This window comes from Prosopis cineraria, unplaced genomic scaffold (assembly GCF_029017545.1).
Source record: "Prosopis cineraria cultivar Desert tree isolate PC_DT_omini unplaced genomic scaffold, ASM2901754v1 PC1, whole genome shotgun sequence".
Classification (NCBI taxonomy): Eukaryota; Viridiplantae; Streptophyta; class Magnoliopsida; order Fabales; family Fabaceae; genus Prosopis; species Prosopis cineraria.
The window spans coordinates 46,141,319-46,167,788 of record NW_026555332.1 but is presented as its reverse complement, the minus strand read 5'-3'; the positions used below and the strand labels follow the sequence as shown (position 1 = coordinate 46,167,788).

Genomic DNA, 26,470 nt, shown 5'->3' with positions numbered 1-26,470 from the left:
GATTGCTGGTTTCCACTCTCGATCTCCTAGTATCATTTTTTCCCTTACCAGTAATAATGCAGTTCATCTTCTAGGAACGTCAGAATGGTGGCTTTGCATGCGTCCAAATTTGTCATCTTTGTATGCATTTTGTTAGATGTCAAATATGGGTAAAATTCGCTTGGGCTTGATGTGTGAAAGAGAAGTTTTAGCTAGAGTGAAGTTGAGAATGAGAAATATAAATAAAATGACACGCGTATAAACTTATAATGTTTTAGAGTTTTGAGTTGAAATATAATATCGAATCCATCTACATGTCGTGACTTATTAACTTTAAGATGAAAAAATCCTTGTAGTGTTATCTATGAATTCTAGCAGCTTGAGGGTAATGACTTAAATTTATCATTATTAAGAGATAATTTGTAACTTGATTTCAAATTTTTAAGAGGAAACGTTGGGAATTACCTCTGAGGCTAAGAGTATTTAAGGAATTATATATTAGATTTTTTAAATTTTTAAAAAATTAAAATTTTACATTATAATATTATATTTTTTCCTAAATTACAAATTATGATATTTAAAAATTAAAAATAAATAATAAAAATTGAATTTTAAAGCATAAATATATATTCTAAAATCTAAATTTAATTTATAAATTGAAAAGTATTTTATTTTTTAAGTGCAAAATAAATAATTTCAAAACAAGTTGCCCAAGCTCATTTTTATAACACTTAAAAGTCTAGTTACACTAAAATTTTCAATTTTTCAAATGTGATCTCTGAAAAAAAAACAACCTTAAACGGTGGTTAGTAAGCATGGCTTGTATTTCCAATTCTAATAATACACTTCTCAGTCTTTGACTATTATTTCTCCTCGCATTTATCGAAGCCAGCAATTGCTGCCCATCATAATGTCCACACGGGCTCCAACTGACATGCTTAAAATAGTACGGACAAAGTTGATGCCACTGCTTCAATGGATGATCGAACTCTCAAATTATACTATCTGGCTGACTCTGATTCTTGCTTTAGTCTTCTCGTCCGGCCGTGAAGGGCATTGACCAGTTGGCAGTTGGGAGCAAGTAACCGAGTATGGCCATCCCTAGTGAGGAAGAAGGAACTGTGTGCATACTATAACTAATAGAATGAGTTTCATTTTAAAATCATGCTCCACTGAGAAGTTGGACATCCATTTGCAAATTCCCCTATTTGTACACTTTAAACATAACTTAAGTGTCCAAAACCTCAAATAATCAATCTTTTAACCACTGTAGTTTTCGTTTGTCATATATGACTATATGGAAAAAAAATCCCCACTCCATACATTGCACTCTATGAAGTTATGATTATTAGGTCCTCTTATTCTTGCTCCCAAACATCAAAGCCAAATAAAACAAAAATCTAAAGAAGAGTCCCCATGCGATGGTTATCCACAGGCAATTCCACTTGCTTAGGTCCGTAATCCCCTGTTGCTTTAATATATCCATTCCTGTGGTCACGCATGTAGAACTTGTGATGTTCATACCCAGCGTCTTGCCCATACTCTTAAGCAATTCCAACTTCAGTGTTTCCGGTAGCTCCCCTAACGGCGTCGTGTCAAACATCTGAGTCCCTCTCACAAAGCACCTTGGAGGCTGAATACCGAACTCGTTTTGCAAAACAGCCTCGTATGGGTACTTCACCAGTGAAATATAGTGAAACCATATCCAATACGCAGGAATCCTGTCTCTGCTTATGAAGAACCCACTGAACAGTACGAAGTAAGCTATAATAGCAACCACCACGGTGAAGCCCAACATCACTTGGGAAACCACTCCTGAAAGAAACGTCACGAAGGAGTTTCCTGTCCAGAAAGATGCTAAGATTATCAACAAGTAGAACAAGAACCCGGATGCGCCGCCGGCTAAACCCACCGCCCAGAACGTCGTCACAGCAAATGCTAAGGAAAGGAATATTAAGGATGGTACTGAGATGATTGAATTGGCCAGAACGTAGGAGGATCGACGGTAGGCATTGTATGCGGTTTCTCTCATGAAGATATATCGCTCTTGGAGGAAGACAGGCATGGCTTCCGCGCAAGTGTAGAAGGTGGTGGATATGGCGAAGGCGAAGAACCCTAATCGCTCTTGAGCACCTTTCGGAGAACTATCAAGATGCCAGAAAATAGTGGCCAAGATGATTCCGGTTACCAGAACTGCACCAATTCGTATGCCAAATAATTCAGGCATCCTTCGAGAATTGATCAGCGATCGTTTTGCTATTACAACCATCTCGATCCAAAACGGGTTTGCAAAGGTTGGAACAGACGAAGATATTGTGAGATTCGAATTATTTGGCACCCCGGAGACCAACTTGCCTCGAGAAATGCTTGTACCGATGGCATCTTTGAGTGAAACCTTTTGTCCGTTAAGGGGATTATCATCGTCGTTGGGCTTGCTTTTCAAGTGATTCAATTGCCAAGACTTGTTGAATTCTACTAGGCCCTTCGTCCCACCAGGGTTTTGTTCGAGCTCACGAATAAGGTCGAGGGTGAACTCGGTGCGGTTCTCATTGTCGGGGATCGGGTGTCCAAACTCCGAGAAAAAGGGTGGTAGATTCGCCGGTGAGCCGCTATAGACGGTTTGGCCTTGTGAGAGGAAAATCAACCGGTCTAATAATCCGATGATTCTGTAACTTGGTTGATGTATGGACAGGATGACGACGCTTCCGCTTTGGGCTATTCGCTGTAACACCTTGACGACCATGTATGCACTGGTGGAGTCAAGTCCTGAAGTGGGTTCATCAAGGAACAAGACAATCGGGTCGTGAATGATATCAATTCCGATAGAGACACGACGTCGCTCACCTCCGGAGACCCCACGATGGCCTTCGTCGCCGATGACTGTATTGGAGGCATTACGGAGGCCCAATTGGTCGATGAGAGCTTGGACTCTAGCCTTTTTCTTAGACTTAGAGAGGGAGCGAGGAAGCCGAAACTCGGCGGAAAACATGAGAGTCTCTTCCACAGTTAGCATGGGAAAGAGAAGGTCGTCCTGCATGACATAAGCTGAAATCACTTTGAGAAGACTGGAATCCAAAGCTTCACCATTTAACATGATTGTTCCTTTCAAGCTCTCTTTGGAGATTCTATTGGCGAGGGCATCGATCAGTGTTGATTTTCCAGACCCACTGGCACCTAGAACGGCCATGATTTCTCCATCCCGGGCCTCGCCGGAAATATTATTGAGCAAAACCTTTACAGCGTTAGCCTTTGACGATTCAGATTCGGTCACACTATGAAGCGGGGAATTCAAATCCACATGTTTTCGAGAGAAACAAGAGGAGAGGCTTATTTTACGATTGACTTTGATGCTGTAAGTCAAGTTGGTGAAGGAAAGGACAAAAGAGCAAGAGGGAGAAGGAGGAGGGGGAACGAGGTCGAGGATGTGGTGGGGCTGAGAGGCGACATCATTTTGAGCATCTCCGACTACACGTTTAAGGAGGTCGGCGAGGGAGGGGCTACGAGAGACATGGGCTCTGGTTGACCTTTGAGACGGAACTTGGACAAGCTCCATGGATTGATTGAAGAAGGCACTTCTGTCATCGGTGGGGGAGCTAGTGGGCACCGCTGACGACAAAGTTTGCGGCGGAGGTAAGCTAGACATTGGTGAGGGAGGGTAGATCGCAGGAGTAATGACAGTTTGGTGATTATATAGAGAAGGATGGAAATGGGTGAATTGAGGAGTCAAGAGTAGGTGAGTACAGGTACATGCAAAGGATTCGGGTCATCTCCTGAAAAATATCTGCCAATCATTGATCTTCAGCAGCAATAGTATCCGTGGGTGTAGTCTAATGGTCCAGAAAAACTAAGCTATGAAATCATTTAAAATGCATAAAAGTATAAATAGTGGCTCTTTGATTAATCTAAGGATTGGGAGACGTCCACTAAATAAATATGAATACAAAATCTCCTTGACGTTTAAAATGCAACAACAGGCGGTGAACTCGTGGGAGGATTTTTTTGCCCTTTATACCAACTGGAAATTTTCGTTCATAATTTAAAGGCGCAAGGCAAAGGCAAGAGTCATCCAGTGCATCATGGAAAAGTCACGTCAAATGAAGACAAATATATATTTTACAGTAAGTAAAAATATATAAAAATAAAATAAATGTATGAATAATGGAATATTGTAGTAAAATGGAAACGGCTAGGAAGCCAGATGATGTCGAGGGCCTCACCACCATTTTACTACTATTTTTTTTTTTAATTGCATACGTATTTAACTTTTTTACACAAGCCAAACCTTTTGATTAATGAAAAGGCCGTGCGTCATCTACGTAGTTATTTGACAACGTGGCTTTGACTTTCCGGACCATTAGATTGCAGGGCGTACAAGATGCTGCTACAGAGAGGATTGAATTCAATAAAACATTCCATTTTGTTGAATTTTATTGCCCTGCAGGCCTCCTACAGTTTACAAAATGTAACGATACATAATTTTTTAAGAAAACATTAAGCGTACCACTAGAATAGATAGTAGCATATACGAAAATTTGTGCGTAAGGACCAAGATTTAAAAAATCATGAAGATGTCACAACTTGAAGTTGAGTTTCAACATATCTTTAAGAATCTGTATTAATGATGATTTTTATAGCTCAATTGGAATTATGCAATATACTCTTAAAGATCTTCAGGACATGGTCCTTCCTCCTAAATATTTTCATCATCTAGTTCTTGTATATCCACAGTATTAATATCCGACAAAGCCCATTAATTTCTTTTATCCTGTGAGATGAGCTCACCAGTTTTAATTAAACAAAGATAAAATTACATAAGTTTTCATATTACGGCGATTTTTACATGAATCTTCATTAACCTTGGTCCTCCGTACGATTTAGTAACAGTGAGTATTTTGAGGCAGCTTAGTATAAGGTGTCACATTTCTTTTGGGTGTCACCAAGATCGCTAATTGGATACGGCATGTTTTGGTTCTAGAGGCGTGAAGTAATGAAATTAAAGTTTAAACCAAGAAGAAAACTGCAGATAGAGGAGATGATCAAACGAAATTAATAAAATATATCAGAAGGGTCTCTCATTTGTTGGTCACATCAAATTTCAATCTTACAATCAAGTGTGTCTGAACACTAACTACGTTGGGTCAATTGAAAATAAGTAAAAATAATAAATGGTTTGATGATTGGTAAACGGACATGTGGGGACTACAAGACCCATCGTTATTCAATGCAAATTAAGAAGAGGTCACCAACACACCAAATCCTAATATACGATCGGCACGTCTTCGTTCCCACACGAAATCAATCTGACACGACCCGCTCTGATTGGATGCAAGTTCTCTGATCAATATTAGCAATCAGTTTAGGTGCGGACGTTATATCTACCATCTAATTGGTTTTTGTCAAGACAAGAGAAAACAAGCAGCTGATGACAAACTGCTCTATTTCTACTTTTTATTCTACAACAAGGTTTCTTGCCGAGGTTAATTCGGCCGGATCTAAACCAAGCGAATCCAACAAGAGATTATAATTAATAGCGCTATTACAAAAATGTTAAATAAACCATTGGACAGGATTACGTGGCCAAAATAAACCCCCGGACAGACGAGTAGACAGAAGAGAAGTATAAACGAAGCTACTCGTGAAATATTTCATTCAGTCTAAAGATTGCCAGTTTCCAGTCTCAATCTCCTAGTATCATTTTTTCCCCTTACCAGTAATAATGCCGTTCATCTTCTGGGAACATCAGTATGGTGGCTTTGCATGAATCTAAATCAGTGTTGTTAAAACCGGTCGGTCTAATCAATCCGACCGCTACCTGCTGAACAAAACAATTTGGTCTAATTAGTTAAACCAAACTGACATTTAATTTGAATCAGTTGGTTTTGAAGGAATTAGCTTTGACTTGAAAATTAGATTGGGTCAACTTGGGTCAATGCCCAAACAAAAATTAAACTAAGTCGCTCAAATTTACGATTTCTTTTTCTAATCACTAATTCTCTCTTATCTTCTTTTTTCTATTCTCTAATCTCTTCTCTATACCTTAGGCTCAATCTCTAACTTCTCCAACCTCTATCTCTAACTTTAACGATCCAGCCTTTGGCATTGAGATTGGAAGCTTGTGAGTCGTGATATGACGGCGTGCCTCCAACTCTAGCATTTTCGTTCGAGATTGCAAGCTTGTGCCGACATGCCTTTGCCTCCAACTCCAACAATTAAGACATCTAGTCTTTGGAGTTGAGATCCCAAGTACCATCGATAAATTAATGTTTTGTTTATATATTTGTGCATAAAAATATTATTTTTTATTTAATTTTTATATCACCAATTCAATTGCTGGTCTAACCGGTTGAATTATGAAAACCGTGACCTATTATTCTTTTCAATTTGATGTCCGACTTGGGTTTCAAAATATTGGTCCAAATTTGTCACTTTTGTATGTATTTTGTTAGGATGTCAAATATGGGAAAACTTCACTTGGGCTTGACGTGTGAAAGAGAAGTTTTAGATAGAGTTAAGTTGAGATGAAAAAATATAAATAAAATGATACATGTATATAACCTTATAATATTTTAGAGTTTTGAGTTAAAATATAATATTAAATTCATTTATATGTCGTGACAGGGATTTGTGTAAAGTCATGAAAGTACTTATAATACCTGGACTTATTAATTTTAAGATAAAAATTGTCTTATAGTGTTATCTGTGAATTCTAGCAACTTGATGATAATGTTTTAAATTTATCATTATTAATTATTAAGAGATAATTTGTAACTTGATTTCAAATTTTCAAGAGGGAACGTTGGGATATTACCTTTGAGGCAAAGGATATTTAAGTAATTATATTTATATTTTTAAAACTTTTAAATGTTAAATTTTTACATTGTAACATCATATATTCTTTTCGTAAAATACAAATTATAATATTCAAAAAAATAAAAATAAATAATAAATTTTTTAAAGTATAAATAAATATTCTAAAATTTAAATTAAATTTAAAAATTGAAAAGTATTTCATTTTTTAAGTGCAAATTATAAGATTTAAAAGTCCAATTACATTAAAATTCTCAATTTTTCAAACATGATCTCTGAAAGAAACAGGGTTAATCAGGCGGTTGGTCACGCATGGCTCGTATTCCCAGTCCTAATAACACACTCCTCAGTCTTGACCGTTATTTCCCCTGACATTTATCGGAGCCAGCAATTGCTACTCACCAGAATGTCCACGTGGGCGCCAACAGACATGCTTAAAACAGTACAAACAAATAAGTTGATGGCACTGCTTCAGTGCATGATCGAACTCTCAAATTATAAGATCTGGTTGACTCTGATTCTTGCTTCAGTCTTCTGGCCCAGCCGTGGAGGGCACTGGCCAGTTGGCAGTTGGGAGCAAGTGACCGAGTGTGGCCATCCCTAGCGAGGAAGAAGGAACCGTGTGCATACCATATGATGAAACCACTGTGCAGAGTAACAACAGAGCAGACTCTGTTTCAGTCCCTCGGTGACAAGATTCACCCACAGAAGCTGGACAGGTATCAGTCCTTCAAGGCTGCCTGATGCAGTCGTTGCAAAAGCAATTGAAAACTACTTTTTATAAAATGTGAGAAAAAGAAACGATTTACTATGCTTCTTTGCACCTTGATATTCCAAGTTAATGACCATAATGTACTTTCATATAATTTACAGAAGCTAAGACAAAGTAATAGAGACATACTGCTAGAGCCACAACATTGATATAGAAGTCAATAAGTGTTGCTGTCATCCACCTGCAAACAATCGGAGCTGTTGGCATCTACTTAAGATATCAGAGTGAAACTACCAGATTCTAGAAAATCAACTGATGCAAACAAAAGAGATCATGTCCCGCAAATTTCTCTGTTGAATCATCATGGAATTATATTGACTCATACTCGTATCAGTATCACCAGAGAAGATTCTCAAACAGGGGAAAACAAGAAGCCATCTGATGCCTCTCCAGGTTCTGGGTGCTCTGAAATTACGGGCTCAGTTAGCAACAAAGCTTGGACAACCAAATGTCCCAGTGGGTTGGTTCATTGGCTGTGCCAATTCAGGAGCATCAATCCCAGTCATCACAAATAAGTGATCCAACTCGGGATGATTTGGGCCACCATCTCTATCATTATGAGACTTGAAAACTTCTGTAGAGGCGGTACAGAGTTGAATCTTTGGAAAACCATGATGCTTACAAACTATCCTGATCGCTGCTATCTCAGCTTCAGAGCACTGTGCATGGCCAAGGCTAAACTTGAAGAATTAATCCCTGCTCATACTGCAAGATTATGATCCTTACCATGATGGCCAAAAAAAAAAAAAATGATCCTTACCATGAGCCGTTAACCTCAGCATATTAACTTGACAAATTTTCTGCTTCAAACTCAGCATGTCGCAATTGAAAATGTTGACACGTCTACCTCATGAGCTCCGATTATAATATGTGCAAAAAGCCTGGCCTTATGTAATTGTATGTAGTTCTGCCTTCGCCCGCAGCAGCAACGGTGGTACCAAAATTGTTGCATGACCTCCGAAAACAATAATTATAATAAAATATAAATATATTCAAACAATAATCACATTTTTGTTCTACATAAATAATATATAAAAATAGAATTATAAAAAATAAAGATTATATAAATCCATATAATGTATGATAAATAGTAGTGATAATAAAAATAAATAATTTAACACCTAGATACTAAGTATTTAGTTTCTATTTTATTTTTGTGATTCCCATTTCTCTAGTTTATAGGTAAATTAAAAAATATACTACGAAGATACATAACGTGGAAAGGGGGGATGAGATGATGGGATGTAATATGCATATAAATATCACGTGGCGAAAGGGGGAAAATATGTAAGTAATTGATGATGATGTGTACAGTCTCAGACTTTGGTCTTTCTATTAAAGATGTACTTAGCTAATTTTTATTTTGTTTTACTAACCTAAGGCTACAAATGAAACTGAGGAAGAGAGTTAAAGCTTAAAAAAAACAAACAAACAAACGGGAGAAGCCACCTGTCATGTGATAAGGAAGAACGGTCATTAAAAATAAAATAAACAAAAATCATGATTCGGGATGAGTTGGTTGATTCAAATAACACCACAGTGGGAAAATGATGTTAGGAGCTTCCCCAGCACTTATTCTCAACTTTGTCATCTGTAAATAGCTAGGGGGACCCTTTTGATGAGAAAGGGGAAAAAAATGAGATTGAAAGTAAAATAAATAGATCTAGAGAGAAACTTGAAAAATAAAATAAGATATAATACGATATTTTCTTAAATATTTTCCATACTTTTTAATTAAATTGAGTTAATATGTTTTTTTTACTAATATCATTATTTAGTTCTATTAAAATTCTCTTAAATATCTGTTATTGGTTATTTTGATACTTTCATATGTATTATATTCACACTTCCGTACACATCCTTAAATTGAATAAATATAATTTCTTTGTTCCCCCTTCACGTGATGTAAGAGACAAGAGGTATGAGAGAGAAGGACAAATTACACACACATCCCATTCACATGTTAGGGATTTTAGTTGTAATTATACTTTCTATATTTATTATCGATGGTTAGCTTTATTCTTTCTTTTAATAATTATATATTTATTCAGTTGGCATAATAATTCATATTTATTTCTTTCTATAATTATTAATTATATATGTATAAATACACATTGTTATTAGTGGTTTGCTTATTATTCTACATACTGTTTGCTTGAATTTATTCCTATTAGTTATTCCCTTGAATCAATAATTAATATTTATTTTCTTCTATAATTGTTAGATATTTATATGTGCGTGCACATTAATATTCATATTTCAGTATTAGCTATAGTTATTTAAATCATATATTGCCTCCTTAAATTTCTTTTATTTACTCAACTAATATTTATTTTCTTTTGTAATTATTAGTTATATATATTCATTGTTATTTAATATTTAGTTGCAGTAATAATTGTTTAATTATTGTGTCAATATTTGTAGACTACAAACCAACTCAAATGATAGTGAACACTGGCACCCACTCTAAAACTATCTGACCACTCTCCTTCACCCTCCCATTCATCACACCCTTTACTTTTCCCGGCACCATTGATTCTCTTGCTAACAATGACCTTAACCATCCCCTCACCTATCATGTTGTTGCCACTGTCGCCACTTTTCATACTGCCACCTCCATCATTTATGTAGTCATCACCACTATTTATGCAGTCACCATCTTCATTTATGCCTCTACCTTGCCTTTTTATATGCAGGCCGCTCCAATGCAGATGATGCTTTCAAATATACCCAATGAGCACATTTAAATATTTCAGAAAATTAAGAGTATGCATGTGGGATCTTTTTTTATGTATTATAGTAGGTATTACTCTAATATATTTTTTGTATATGTATAAAATTTCCTTCTCTCACACTTACTAAGAATACCCAAAATTTTTTTGAAAAAACTAACTAAACTTATTTTGATGGTGAGTAAACAAACAATATAAGGAAACTCACATCCAACCCCATTCAAGATAATTAATCACAGATAAAGGATCAATGTAAAATAGATTGTTGTTAAAATGAGAATATGACTTATTTTTTTTTAAATGAGATTTATTGTTGATCCTTATATATGATTAATTCTCTTGAGAAGAGACTGGATGTGATTCTTCCAACAATATATATGATTTTAACACCTAACAATGTGCACAAGTAGTTCTCTATGACTTAATTTATAGTTTAATTTTCTGTTTCTTCAATTATGGTATTATTTAAAGATAAAAAATATATGTACATGCGTCTTCGATAAGTCTAATTAATAATAACATTAATAAAAAAAATTTATGACCTTCTTACTAATCACACCATCCTAATGGCGAGATTGCAATTATCATCTTCCAATTATCGATCAGAAGTCAAAACCCAAGCTTTTTGCCCCAATATAATGAAAACGTTAAAAACACAAGGCATGAGGTCAGCAGAAACAAACACATTACATATGACACAGATTAGATTATAAGATCAGAATATTGAGCCGCCCCAAATAACACAGTAGATAATTAAATAATTAATCTGCCAATTAGAATATAATAACAAGCGTACAAGATTATAAGTTATTCTTTCTAAAGAATAACAGGTTTTGCCATGAACACCTTCTGGCCAGCGTCGCAGAAAAATGTACGAGGGAGTTTAGCCAAGATGCATGAACTCCTAATTATGGCAACCCTGTACTTTAGAATTTTTTTAAAAAATAAAAAAATTCGAGAAGATCTAATTAACATATGACGTACAAGAGACAAAACTTATCTCCAAAAACATAATAAATAAATAAGTCGGTCTCATGTCCTTAGCTACTAATTTGCTTTTCAATTTTTTAAAACACAACATGCATGTTTCTTTAGAGGCCGTCAGATCACTTGTTAATAGAAGTCCTTTACATTAAACAATATTTGACTGTTTGCAAATTGCAAGAACGAATAAGATAACAGAATGGTGGCCAAGAGGAGGGGGGACGGTAAGATAACGGAAGCAAAGCTTGGTGGAGGAGATGACAACAACTTTTCGATCAAGTGGGAACAATTAAATGACCTTGATTATTTAATAGCATTGTAACAACTTTGAAGCTTTATATATATTCGTTATCTATATTTTGATCAAAATATGATAAATGTATAATTGTTCATCAAATTATACACATATAATTGTAAAATAAATACTTATTGTATTTTAATCGAACGTTTTAGTGAAAGAGAAGGATAAACGTATCAAACGAAATTTTCGTTATCGTAATGATTTAAGCTAAGAGTGTGAAATAATAAACCAGACTTAGCAGCCAATGAGAACTCATACTTAATTTTAAGCCATATCTAGTATTAGGAGTTTGCTTGATGATAATGTGTGATGAGCAAGCCTTCCCAAACTCTGTCCCTTTCAATTCCTCCCGTTAAGGTTATTAGTCCGTGGAACATGCATAGATGAAAATTAACAAATAAAAAGAAATGCCAACCTCGGACCAATATTTAATGTGTAGAATATGCGCACAATGGGTTTTGGCATATGAGCCACCATTTGTTTGGAGTCCTCATCTCTTTAGGCCATCTAACTCCTGCCTAACAACACAAAAATTAACAGAATCGCACGTGGTGAAGACTCATTATAAAATCAGCGACGCAGATTCTCATTCCTCGTCAACAACATTTTGCGAAAGAGAAAAAAAGATGAACTCTGTCTGGAGATCGAACTGGATGAACCAAGGGGAGGAAGGAGTGCCCATGAATATGATGAGGGCCACGTACATGAATCTGTACAAGTGGCCAGAATCTGATGCAGAGTTCATAAGATGTGTGAGCTCCAACAAGAGAACTGGGAACGCCGCCATGGTGGACAGCATCTCCTGCAGACAGATGTTCCTGAGGAGCTACAGGTTTTCCAGGAAACAGAGTATTGTTGAGAAGACTCACTCGTGTTTTCAGAGAGTGAAGCGAAGTCTGTGTTACGTGATGAAGAAGAAGAAGAAGAAGCAGAGAAAGATTCGGTTTAGGAGGAGGAAGTGCTTGGTTTGGAGGAAACTCAAGGCAATCTCTTTCTTCACCCTCTTACGGAGGCTCTTGTCATGCTCTGCTCTGCTTCACTAGTGACAACGTGGTGTGCTTACTTGAGAATGGCTTTTCATTATCGTTTCCAAACCACAAATTTGATTCATTCATTTATTTGTTGTGTTAATTTGTTTTGTTGATGGTCGATCGAGAGAGAAGAAGCTGTTGGGTATGATTTTACTTTTGTTGTGAGCATGGTTTGAATGCCATAAACGGCATCGCAGGCAGCTTCGGGACAGAAAGTGCATATCGCTATGGATCACAGATTTTTTTAAGGAACCAACCGTGTGTGAATGGTTAGTTATCCAGTGAGCTATACCACCTCCTCTTGAAACGATCTGAATTCAAATTCAACATTGACATGGGTTGCGTGGCCCCTCAAATAATTATATTTTTTAAGAGTAAAAACGGAAAAAATATTTTGGTCACTAGATAATCGTGCATCGACAATGTACTGTCAAGGAGACGAGGGAGGGGGAAAAAAACTGAGGTCAGCTCACATGATAAATGTGACATATGATGTGCTCTATTTTTTTAAAGAAATTACAAATATTTTTTTTATTTCTGAAATATATATGAACCACTTGTGATATAAATAGTTATAAAATACAAATATTCTCTCTATTTTTAATTTTTTTTTCATCTACTCAATCATTAATTGACTGTTAAGTCATATGTGTTGAGCCAAAACACTCATTTTTTAAATATAAAAGTGGTCTAAAAATTATTCAAATTACCCAAAAAAATTAATGCTTATATTTTTTTGTTGAAAAAATTATATACAGATCCCACATAAAAAATTAATTATTTTAAAATCTCTTAAAACCTGATATAAGGTGATTTACAAGATAAATAGTTATAAATTACCTTATATCAGTTGTTAACGGACTTCATAGTAATTAATTTTTTTATATGAGATTTCAACATAATTGTTCCTTTTTTATTTTTAATTATATTTTAAATTTTTAATTATATAAACATATTTCTTTGGTAATATATTTTAGGGTTAAAGTCTAATTTTGACTTTGTACTTATTTTTTAGGAGCTCTGGGCATTTTGTACTTTTAAGTGGGATAATTTTACTTCTGAATTATTTTTTTGAGGAGCAAAAAATTCTTCTATTAGTTAATTGTTAAGTTCTCTACTTTTTGCTGACATGACACATGCATAGGACTACACACAATAACATATAAGACTTTAATCATGTCATTTAGTATTAATCTACTCCTGAATCCCTTTTCTATGAGCGATGAATACCCTAAAATATTTTTCTAGGAGCACCAAGCACCTTGAAGTATTGTTAAAATAAAATTAAAAAATATTATTAAAATATTAAGTATTTTATTTAAAAATTACACCACCTAATTTAATATTTTAATATTTTTTTATATTTTGCAATTTGTACTAAAAATGAAGGGAATGAACTTTTAGATTAACAAAGGAATTTTTTTCTTCTCATATCTCCATTTTTCTCTTGTTAAGTAATTTTTTATAGTACATTAATGGAACAAGTTATATCTTCCAAATTAATATTTTTGTTCGCATATTGTTAGTCTTGATTTGTTATGTTTCTAATTTTACTCCTGACACTATAATGTATGAGGAGTATTAAATTTGGGTAGTGTAATATTTTAGAGAAAGATCATTAATTGACCAAAAAAATTATAGAAAGTGACCTAAAAATTTAAGAAACTTAACTAATATTAAAAATATAAATAAGTTTTAACATGCACAAAAGATGTGACGATTTAGGTATTATTTAAGAGAGAAGTTCGAAGACTAATATCTAAAAAATAAAAAGTCATCTATAAATTTATAAAATTTTAGTTTGAGTTGTTAATATTTAAAAAGTAATTTATAAATTTTTAATGAATATTTATAAACATAATATTTAAATTGTTAAATATAAAAATATTTAATATTTTGGTACTATTTATTAAATGTTATTTTAATGAGACTTTAAGGTATCTAGTGTGCATAGAAAAAGATTTTAAGGTGTCCAGCATTTTTAAAAAAAAAATTCAAGAGCAAATGAATATCAAATGACATGATCAAAGTCTTATCTATCACTATGCGTGAGGCTTACGACCCACACATATCTACGTTAGTAGAAGACAAAAAACTTAATAGCCTCCTAATAGAAGGGTGTTTTTGGACATCAGAAAAATACTTTAGGGAGAAATTTGCTCCATTTAAAATATAGGGTACCCAACAGTTTTAAAAAATAAATATAAAGATAAAATTAAACTTTAACCTTATTTTTTAAAATTTAAATGCATATACTAACAAAAATAATGTTTCAAACATGCAGTTTAAAAAATTTAATGAAATAAGGATAACATATAATAAATCACACGATGTAATCTATATGTATTTTTTTTAAAATTTTATTAATTTTAACACAAAATTTTAAATTATTTATTTAAATATCTATATATTTAATTATTTAAATTTTTTTAAATTAGGAGATAGAGTAGACAATTAGATTATGAGGAAAAAATAATAATTTTAAAATTTTCGCCATTATTACAAATAAAAAATTAAAATTTTTTAATGAAATATTTTTAACAATGTTAAAAATTGGATCAAAGTATAAGTTTTGAAAATAAAAAAATCTGTATAATTTTAGCAAAATAAAAAAGTCACCATATTTTATTCTATATGATAATATGAATATATGATGTAAAATTGTAGACAGAGGGGGGAAATACTGGTAAAAAAAAAATAAAAAGGATATAAGAAGGAAGTAAAACGAGGGGAAAGAAAAATAAAAAAGAATTGCTTTGCGTACAATAGAGATGTGGATCCCCGAATAGCATGGGAGCCTCGTCAGCCAACGACGTCGTGTCAAAATATTGCCGGCAAGTTGCCTCGACGGGGAGATTTTTAAAGCAAATGAGTGTGGCCCATCACGAGTATCTATGCTATGTTGGGCCAGTTTTCAGCGTTTTCTGGATTCAAGGCCCATGGTTTGTCTGAGAAGCACTGTTGTAATTTTTTTTAGGACAAAAGAATTGTTGCTAAAGTCAAAGAATTTATTTTTTTATATTTTTAACTTATAAAATCATATAAATTCATTCATAAATTTAAATTAGATACAAAATTAAATAAATTCATAAGTTAACTTTTTAAATTTATTATTTTTATGTTTTTAGCTCATAAGATCATGTCAACTTAATCATATACCCAAAATAAATTTAAATTCAATTAAACTCGTAAGTAATTCAATTAAATATCCTCAACTTATCTATTTTTTATCTAGTTGAGTGAGTTGAGTTTATGGTATGTAAAACTCAGTTTATAGAAACGATAAGACTCAATTTAAAGAAAAATAAAACTTAAAAAGCAAAAAATAATATTAAGAAAAAAGAAAATAAAAATACAAAAAATAAATTGTCCTATTTTAAAATTTCTATAGAATATGATAATCTATCAATGTAGATGAATTTAATTTCAATAATATATATATTTAAAATATATTTAAATCAAATTATGATAATATTTTATGTTTTAATTATTTAATCACATACTTTTAATAACTATTTAATATTTATTATTTAATTCCCCAGCACCGAAACAAGCAGGATGAGACCAAAAAGAGGTCTGAGACAGGATTTCTCTCATAACATTGTGTCCCCTCCCGCCTTAAATATTATATATATATATATATATATAAAATTTTTATTTTTAAAATATATATTAAATGTATTAATTATATTAATTATAATTTTAATATTTACAATTCCTATTTAAAAATAAAATTTCTTGATAATGATAATTTTAATAACATGAAACAAGCAGTATAAGATAATCTCTCTATTTTTATATATAGTATATTAATTATATTAATATAATTTATTCTTATATCTATGTATTTAATAAATTTTGTTTACATTATATTTCTTGCATGAAACAAGAAGTATAAGATAATCTCTTTATTTTTATATATAATATATTAATTATATTAATATAATTTATTCTTATATCTATATATTTAATAATTTTTGTTTACATTATATTTCTTGCTTTATTTTTAAAAGAGTAATAACTTCAAATATTTCTACTAAAGAAGGGAAAAAATAACATGTGCCTGATTTGTTTATTGTTGCTACTCTTGTAACACAAAATTTATTTATAATTACTGTCATAATGTATTATATCTCATACATAATTGACTTTAAGTTATGTACACTTATATTTATGATTAATACAATTCAATAATTAATTTTAAATTATTTTAATTTATGTACCATGTTGTTTTGATTTTAAACTTAATAAGTTATGATATTTAATATTTTAATGAATATTATTATTCAAAACTTTTTTTTATATTGTCTGCTTTATTAGGATGTCCCAATCTCATTTTGGTCTTGTCCTGATTCTTAATGAGATGGGATACAAGACTAAAATTTAATTCTAGTCATTTTTTAGAATTGGAGTGTCATGATCTCATACCATCCTTTGAATATTTTTAATTCCCATCATGAATTTACTTACACTTGTAAATTTAACAACCTTGCTAGGAAATACTGTGAAAAAATGCTATGCGCACGTGCCTGAAGAAAAGGAGAGGGGAATTTTAAACAATCTAACTTATATACAAAGAGCTATATTTTTCAAGAAATTGAGTTTGTTTTAATAATAAATTTCATTTTGTTAAATGTTCACATATATTAGATAGAAACAAGAAACCTGTTAAAAGACGGTAAAACTTTCTTAAAATGACATTATTTTTAAACATTGCTGTAGATTCAGGAGCGGCACCCGAGCCAGTCAAGTTTACATATTTTTGTTTTTTTTTTTATTTTTTCAATTCCAAGCGATTAACATTGGAAGTTGGGTCAACTTGTTAAGTATGTATTTTTATTTTTGAACTAATAATTTAGAAGTTTTCCGAAAATTATATTTTTCATTTCTGACAGTTCAGACTATATTTTAAAATGCATGAAGAAATATCAAAAGGAAAACAAAACAAAACTGCATGGAGTCTATTACAACTGCAGGGACTAGGGAGACAAGTTCCAAAAAATTATAAAAAGCACGGCAAAAATACTATTTAAAATTTATAAATAATGTAATCCAAAAGATTTATTGTGTCTTGGGATTTCCAAGTCGGGAATTCGACACGATCAACGACAACATCTCTTGCAAGCTTTCTTCCAGAACCATCTTGTAATCAAAGTTGTGCGATCTTGTTTATTTGATTCTGAAGGAGGGATCTGAGTTTTTATGAAGAGAGTTGCTTAGTAGTTTGGGTTTGAACGTCAGGAAAATGGATATCAATTACTGTGTCCGATTGCTATCACAAGATATCTCAAAAGCATGAATTAATTCTGCTAAAGTGTTTGCAGGAAGCAACGAAACACCAATTAATACGCAAGAAGGCTTGTTTAGAGGTATTTACCAGAATGCCAAACCTTGTGTCTAAGCAAGAATATGCAACTGGGTAGCAAATTGCAGAAGGTCCTCTCATATCATGCACGCATGGTCGGTTTCAAATTAGAACATTTTGTCCTGATGGATTTGATCTGAGTTGTTTTCACGTGTTTAACCCAGACACAGAAGAAAATCGTACATTAATTTGGTAACTTGCTCGTTGTACGTGTATATTTCTCATTGGTGGATTCACATTTCACAAGGAAATAATAGATGCCCAACTGCATTTTTCTCCATTGCAAAACATATTTGAGATAGAAAACTGCCCTTGATGGGTCTTTACCAAGTCATGTTTTCGAGTGAACCAGGGCACATCCATTGCTGACTCACATTTTCGCGTCCTTACCCTTTCTGTTTCTATTTGTTTTTTTTCCCAGAATCTTGTTTGGACGTCTCTTTTGTTGCATTCTCCGACAAACTAAACTCTTCCCCCCCCCCCTCCGGTTTCGCACTGGTTCATGTTTGAGATATAATGAGATACTAAATATAAATATCTCTACTAATAGTAGTAAAGTTTTGGACCTTGATTTGTCACGTTATGAAAAATTAACCCTTCATTAACTAAGTTATGAATCTTGATTTGCTACATGAGTTTCATTAGACATAATATTCATTAGTGGTAGAACTAGTATTCTTTTAATTAAAAGAAAGAACGGAAAGAAAAAGTTAATTTTAAAGTTCTGCTAATTATTATGTCAGCAATAACAATTAGCAGAACTTTTGGGGGGGGGGGGGGATACTACTCGTGTGGGTATAATCATGTCAGCAATAATCAGCGAACCAATTTTTAGAGAGAGGGAATGAAGTCCCACGCCATTAGAAGGTAAGGCCTACAAGGTAGCGGCGTAGCGCCTCCCATTCCTGACTTGTCGCTCTCATTGTTATAAGCAACTGAGATTTCTTCCTTAAAAATTCTGCGAGCGAGACTGGGTTTTAATTTGTTGGCATGTTCATTATCTGCTTATGAACAACATTTTCTGCAAGTGCATGCCAGTTAATGAGACCACCTTAATGATATCAGAGGAAGACAAGGGTGTGCGTGTGTATGCTGGTTCAATTCACGGAGACAGCCCCAGAGTTACTGGTTGGAAGGTTGAGTGTGTTATTTACATTGAAACCTGGGAATAAAACAACAAGATTCATGTCAACATCTTTGCTGTGAGTTGCAAGAGTACGAAGCTAGGATCGTCCTCGAGAGTTTCTAAATTCAAATGGAAGAAGACAGTAGTGGGACGATATATATATGATAATCCAACTCATGGGAAAGCTAAGGAGCGTCAATAATGTTAACTACTAATTACAGACAATATACTACAGGCATTGAATCTTGCTCATCCTTCTAGTTGTCACACTTGCCTCCCGTCCAATGTTTCTCAGCTCTTTTCACTTCCAACACACCTACCTCAGCACTACACAACTTGCAACTTTTTTCATCCCACTAGTCTTTAATTACCCTGCTTCATGTGAAAACACGATATCCAGTTATTATTATATATATATAAATGCCTTCTATTTAATTTTTCGACTCGTTGTTCATGATTAACTGTCTGCAAAATGCTTTTTTTAGTTGAACGTTTGCTCTCAATTGATAAGATTGCATGACTCTTCTATGATTGCAAAGTGAGTTTGAAGAAAGTACATTCCTACCAATCAGTGTCGATACTAGATAGCATGACTAGTGATCTTAGGTTGAAGCCTTGGATATAAATATCTGTATTAAATGCTTGTTAAGAGATATCCTTATAATCCTTTCTGATCTAATTTATATTAGTCGGCTTACGTATATATAAAATAATATATTTAATAAACGTGGGTAACCACAGATGTCAGTGTCAACTTACTGATTATTCTAAATTATTATTTTGACCATGATTTATATGGAGGTGTAAGCTAAGACAGAGGTGTCATTTTAAGTTTATTTTTTTCTAATGAAAAGGAGAAAGAATTGCTACATATATATATGTAACAAGCCACAACTGCATCATGACACTACAGAATGGTCTTCCTTTTCCATTGAGGGAGCTCAATTTCCCATAGGCATCTCCACATATAGAGCAGCGATCAGGAAGAGAAAAGGCACATGAAATGGCAGCAAAAGAAGCTTCGTTTACTCACGTGGATGAACACTTCATTCACTTGGAATTAAGTTCTTCTGATTTAATCTCTCACCCAATTGGTTCTCCCCCACAAAACAGAGAGTTTGAATTCCAGATTACTTCAGTTTCACATGAGAAGGAGTCTTCGTCTTCCCTTGCTGACGAGCTCTTCCATAAGGGAAAACTCCTTCCCCTTCACCTCCTCAACAATTCCAATGCCATCTCCGAGTCAGCCTTGAAAGGTTATGGCTTTCCCTTGCCTTCTCCATGTCCTAGCATTTCACCTTCAGAATCATGCATGGCTATGAGTGAAGTAGACCCAGATAAGTTTCTGTCTGTATTGCCCAGCGAAATAAATGGGGTTGCTGGGGATCCTCCAAGGAAATCTTGGTCCAAGAAGCTGAGACAGATTAAGCAGTCTAGTCTAGGTCAAAGGCTCCAGGCTTCACGAGCTTATGTGCAGTCGCTGTTTAGAAAATATGATTGTTCAGACAAGTCCTGTGTATCTGCCTCAAACAATGCAGTGGCAGAAAAGAAATCGAAAACCCCATCTGAAATCGTCGATGATACAAGGCACAGGTTACTCGTGAGGACCATAAACAGAGAGCTGATCAAAGATGGTGTGCATGCACGATCTCTTTCAGGGGTGATTCGACATTCTGTAATGAAGGCTTCATCTTTGATGTCTACGCCCTCATTTGGGTCCTTATCTTCATCTTTTTCACTCAGCTCAAGCTCAAGGAGTAGTAGTGCACACTCAGACCGAGAAAGTTCGATTGAAGGAGCCATAGCCCATTGTAAACAGTCTCAGCAACAATGTTCTTCAACGAAGGTGCCAGATGCTGTCAGGCTTTGCTCAGAATCTGCTTCAGCAGATTGATGTTCCAATTATGAGCCTGTTTCAATTGGTATTTCGATGGACATTCAAACGAATAATTGTGCTAAAATTGAATAAATTCTAAAAATTTTCAACCGATTTGCTGGAACATATTAAGTGATCATCCTTCTTTTGAATTGCATTACCATAAGCTCTACTAAATTGTTATAGCTCTTTGTTAGCATTGATATTTTTTTGTGATATTTTTCGAATACGGATGTGCTGACCCATCTCCCGAGTGAATTACCTGACAAACATGTAATGCTTTGCGCTTTTTTTTTTTTTTTTTTTGTCGCTTTCATAGCTAAGCTCCTAGCTCCATCTACACGACAACAACAAAAGATAAACAGGCTTCGGTTGCTTTATCCACCTTGGCCAATCCCACTAGCTAAGCAGGTTTTTAGCCTTTAGTTTTCTTCATGGAATGAACTGGAAAACATGATCTGAAGAGGCCAAAAAGGAAGAGGAAAACACTGTCGTCGGAATCACACGTGGATGTATGAACATGGAATAGTTATTCATTAATTTCTGATTCATATGTAAAAGATTTCATGGCACCGTTGGATTGAGTGACCAAGTATAGCCACGGGCGTAATGTCACCCATTGTTAAAAGGTATCAAATTCATTTTTTTAAGACCATCTTTACTCGGTCGCTTGTTTCTGGTAATTCGACACCCCTGAGAATATAGCTAAACACAAGAAGCAAGAAAACACACATTTTCCCATGTCCATGAAATAACCATGCAATTAGCATTATGTCATGTCCAAATACAAAGCTACAATCCAGGTTTGCCTCTACGTAATTTGTCGAATCTTTTTAATGGAAGAGATTATCCGGTACCTTTCCTGATTTAAGAGAGCAAAACATGACAAAATAACCGTGCAATTAGCATTATTTATATGAATTATGAGATAGTGTTGATAAGACCTTAAAAGGCAGGGAGGCAAGCCGCACATAAGAAAATTGTAGCATGGGATTTTATATTGCATACACAGTCTTGTATTCACTCTCCGAATTCGACATCATAGACATAGACAGAGACTGTCTACTGCTCATGGTTGACCTCCTAAGACTCCGCAATCTGGAGGCCTCAAGCCGGTGAGCAATCACCCAATAACATAGAGTTCCTAGTGTAGCTGCCATGATCACCGTCCCTAAAACCGTTGCTGCAATGGCCAACCATTTATGCTTCCCCACAACTATGTATGACATTGCAATGAATGCCACAGATATTAGCACACAAGCCAGCCACATTAACTTGTTTATAACCGCCGTCATTTGTTTCTTTGCTTCCCTCTCAATAACCACAACTGATGTTTGCACAACCACAACAGCCAAGGATATAAAGAGGGCAGTAGAATCAAAGATGATGAAAATCAAAAATCCCATTTGTGGAGCAATATATGCTTCCCCAACAGACATTCCAGGTGGAAGTGCTTTTCCGTTTTGGAGGTCAGGATACTGGCCTGGAATGTTGAATATAGCAGCAAAAGCAACCGTTGCAATAAGAACAGCAACGACAGTGTTGGAGTTGATTGCATTATTAAGCCCCTCAGCTTGCATTTTGTTGAGTCGTTTCGCTATGCCTTGCATGCGCTTTCGTGTTCTGATTGTGTGCTCTAGCTGGTTATGAACCCCGCTTTTTATATCACTCACTGTGCGTTTGAGTTCAAGGGCAGGGTTTGTAGAATGTGAATTCATGGACTTGGCACTCTGAGCTCCATGATCTTGAAGAATGCTGACAATGTCCGAGTGTTTATTTTTCTCCGCAATGTCCAGAGCAGTTTCTCCAGATTTGTTGATGACATCTGTGTCTGTTCCTCTGTTCTCTAGTAGCTTCCCAACAATCTATGAGAAATCACGAGAACATTCAGATGAATCTTGAGGACAAATTAGTCAACTGCTTAGCTAATCAGGTCAACAATGAGTTAAAATTTAGGACCGACAGTATTTAATTTGTTGAGGATGTTGTGAAGCCAATTTATTATAAACACATTTATCATCAAGTTGCGACGTGAAAATAATTGTGTTTTATGTCAGAGAAGTGACTCAAAATTCCAGCAACATAAAGTGAACTGCCACAGATGCTGAACAAATTGATTTTATGTGAATCAAGACACACTCATCTGCAGAAGGAAATGGTATTTTAAAAATTCTTCAATGAAGATAATTCTTTGAAAGTGCCCAATATACACAAACTTTCTTGTGCGACATTTACAGTTTATAATCTCTCAGAAAGCTATTAGTTCATTTCCATTTGTTAAATGAAAACGGAAAAAAGAAAATAGTCTTTCACCTGTAGACGACCCTTCCGAGTGGCGATATGCAGTGCAGTGTTTCCCTTGGCATCAACTGTGTTAGTCAAAGATGGAAATGATTTCACAAGCTCTTCCACCACCAACTCAAGATTTTGTCCTTTAACTGCCATGTGGAGCGCTGTCTGACCCTTCTTATCAATTCTCATAGCAATTTCAGGTTCTTTGTTCAGAAGGGCCCTGACGACCTCCACATGCCCATTTCTTGCAGCAGAATGCAACGCAGTTTTCCCATTGCTTTTTGAAATAGTGATCAGATTGCTACCTTTGTCCAAGAGAAAGTTTACTATCTCGATATGTCCTTGTGCTGCAGCAGTGTGCAATGCTGTAGTGTTTGACATGTCAACAGTCAGTGAAAGTTCTGGAATCGCATCCTTCAGGACCATCAATATCTCTGAAAAACAGCAGAAGAGAGGGGAATCAGACAAATTCCGGCGGTTAAACTGATAATGAAAATTATCAAAGAGATACAAATCAATGGAAAAATTAGAAAGTCAGAATCTATATCATTAAATACACAAGCAAGTTTCTGGGCAAAACGAGCAAGAATCTGGATTCTCTAGAGTTGTGTGAAAAGGTGAAATTGAATGCATAGTACCGATACTTCTAAATTATGTAAATTTATTCTTGTATATATAAAGAAATATGAATATAAAGTAACAATATTTTGCTTACAACTTCACCAACACACTCAACTTAGGAAGAGATTTGAACATAGGATCCAGCAAAATTTAGAGAATCAAGGGACTTACCCAGGTACCCATTTTTAGCAGCAATATGGAATGCATCGAAACCATTTCTTGCTTTGACACTGGCCATGCCAATATCATGATAGTGGATCAATTCCTTCATTAAATCAACATGGCCATTTTCAGCAGCAACGTAAAGGGAAGTTTCACCAGAGTGATTTTGCTTCGAAAGCAACTCCTTCAATTCTGTATCTCCATTCTCAGAAATAATTTTCAATGCCAATTCTACATTTCCTGCTCGGATAGCTGACTGCAGGGGGTTATCGTCCCGTATACCTGTCAATTGTTTCTTCATCTTGCTTAAGAAATATGTATTACTGCCTTGGTGGAGCTCCAACTTCTCAAGTTTGCATTCCTTTGGGAGACACCCGCTTCAGAAAGAGTCAAAAAATCGCAGTCTCTGAAGCATCAGATTCTTGGTTATTATGGACAAGGCGATCCAAATATAACTACTCGAGAGTCGGGCTTCCGCAGATTCCTCCACGCTCCGAGCATCAAGCCAGATTCCACTAGTTTCCGCTATAAACAACGATTTGGAATAGAAACAAATAACCCCAAGGGTAAGCACTCAGAAGCCCAAAAAGTTCCCAATTTATATACTGCAATAATCAAGGATGGTTTAATAATACACAAAACTATCGCGGGGAGTCACGCCCTTTCGGTTTTTGTAGTCTAATTTTGACCTTATACCCGTGAGAAAGCAATTTCCGAAATTAAGAGGTTACATAACAGAAAGTGAAAATGAAAACAAGAAGAAGAAGAAGGAGAAGAAGGAGAATTAAACAAAATTTTCCAACGAGTTCATAAATAACGTAACTGAAGTTCCTGATTCCGAGATACAGGGGTCGCCTTATCTCCTGCTCTGGCAACGATCTGAAATCTGAAAACTAACATGCAGAAGATGGTAGATTGATTTCAAGCCACAGAAATCCCAGGAGCAGCTACGGAATGAATTCTTCCCCGAATGGAAGTGCAAAAGGGCAGAGCAGCAATTGAATCACACTCGGCTCCGTCTATATCAGCAGAAAAAGAGGGGGCGCGAAGAAATTGATTTGGCTGAAAGATTCCAGAGTGCGGCAAAACCTCGAGCAGAGGAAAAAGAAAAAGAAGAGAACCCAATGCCAATATTGAGGACCTAAAGCCAAGAATAAATCGCACGAGTTTGGTTTGGATACTATCGAAGCTGATACTGACGCCTGCAGTCACTGGTTGACCCTCGATTTCTTCCACTGACTACTAGCTTGGACCCACGTTGGTTTGTTTTAATTAAATTCTACAAAGATCAATTTAACTCTATTGATTACCGATAAATGATGAATAGTACAGAGTTATAATACACTAAATATCAAATCATTTTTCACGATAAAAATATATCAAATAATTAGTTTATTAATAATATAGTCAATGACCTAAAGGTCAATTAGTTTATTACTTCATAACAAGTGTATTACTCCATCTATTGATTGCGAGTTTCTATCAATAAAAGTAATTTCTCAAATAAATAATTAAAATGGGTATTTTAAATAACCAACGCTCGCTTTTTATAAATGATTACCTTAATTATCTACTCATACATTATAATAGCCAATAAGGGATGTGTGTGTTTCACGTGGGTCCGGATTCGCGATGTGAATGGAATTGAATTCATACAATAATTGTGGGCCAGGTGTTTGCTTTTTTATTTTTTATTATTTTATTTAGTCTGACACACATGGACGGAGAAGCTGAGGGAGGACGAAAACTTTCCTACTTTACCCCAAAAAAAAAATAATCCTATATCATCCAAGCCGAGAGATTCAAGAGATCTAGCCACTTTTCAAAGCATATCAATCTTGGTCATTTTAAAACGATCTTGTTTTATTCATCACTTCCTCCAATGTCTTGCGAGTAAATTACAAAACGACATTATCTGTGGCATAATTTTTATAAAAATTTATTAAAATTAAATATTTTCCTTTTTCACACACACTCTCTCTCTCTCTCTAAAGCTAGGCAAACTCAATAAATGAGAATCAAATATTAAAGTTAATAAATTAGACCGGAATTAAATGAAATTAAATGTAAAACTAAAACCTCAAATAAATTTAAGGAATCAGAAATCTATTATTTCCTGACAATTTTTGAGGGAGCATTTTTTTAAAAATGATAGTTTTTTCCCATAAATTTTAGAATGTCAGATACCAAGCCCCCATGGTTTCAATGGACTAATATCGTTTATTCAAGATTTTTTCAGCTAAAAAAGGGAATGTAAAATTAAAATGCAATGCTGTTATTTCAATTTTAAAAGATCTTTTAGCAAAGCATCGTAGCGGATCGTTGTCTAATTTCAAGTTATTTGTTCCGGCAAAATAACAAAACCCTACTTATTCAGTGATTAAATCTTACTTTAAAAAAGTGGCGGAGTTGACCGAGTCAA

General features: G+C 34.5%; 4 protein-coding genes across 4 annotated transcripts; 2 read left to right on the top strand and 2 right to left on the bottom strand.

Moving 5' to 3' along the window:
- Window positions 1-1,228: 1,228 nt before the first annotated feature.
- Window positions 1,229-3,778, bottom strand: LOC129305644 (ABC transporter G family member 20-like). Its single transcript, XM_054945625.1, has one exon. The coding sequence runs from the start codon at window positions 3,620-3,622 to the stop codon at window positions 1,328-1,330; it is 2,295 nt and encodes a 764-aa protein (XP_054801600.1). The 5' UTR covers window positions 3,623-3,778; the 3' UTR covers window positions 1,229-1,327.
- Window positions 3,779-12,200: 8,422 nt separating this feature from the next.
- Window positions 12,201-13,012, top strand: LOC129306832 (uncharacterized). Its single transcript, XM_054947589.1, has one exon. The coding sequence runs from the start codon at window positions 12,202-12,204 to the stop codon at window positions 12,616-12,618; it is 417 nt and encodes a 138-aa protein (XP_054803564.1). The 5' UTR covers window position 12,201; the 3' UTR covers window positions 12,619-13,012.
- Window positions 13,013-20,026: 7,014 nt separating this feature from the next.
- Window positions 20,027-20,991, top strand: LOC129302054 (probable membrane-associated kinase regulator 4). The gene has a single exon (XM_054940722.1). The coding sequence runs from the start codon at window positions 20,101-20,103 to the stop codon at window positions 20,989-20,991; it is 891 nt and encodes a 296-aa protein (XP_054796697.1). The 5' UTR covers window positions 20,027-20,100.
- Window positions 20,992-21,856: 865 nt separating this feature from the next.
- LOC129286301 (ankyrin repeat-containing protein At5g02620-like) lies at window positions 21,857-25,193 on the bottom strand. The gene is made up of 3 exons (XM_054922298.1): window positions 24,058-25,193; window positions 23,287-23,699; window positions 21,857-22,838 (listed from the first exon to the last, which is right to left on the bottom strand). Exons 1-3 carry the CDS (start codon window positions 24,347-24,349, stop codon window positions 21,969-21,971), a joined length of 1,575 nt encoding a protein of 524 aa, XP_054778273.1. The 5' UTR covers window positions 24,350-25,193; the 3' UTR covers window positions 21,857-21,968.
- Between the last annotated feature and the right edge of the window lie 1,277 nt (window positions 25,194-26,470).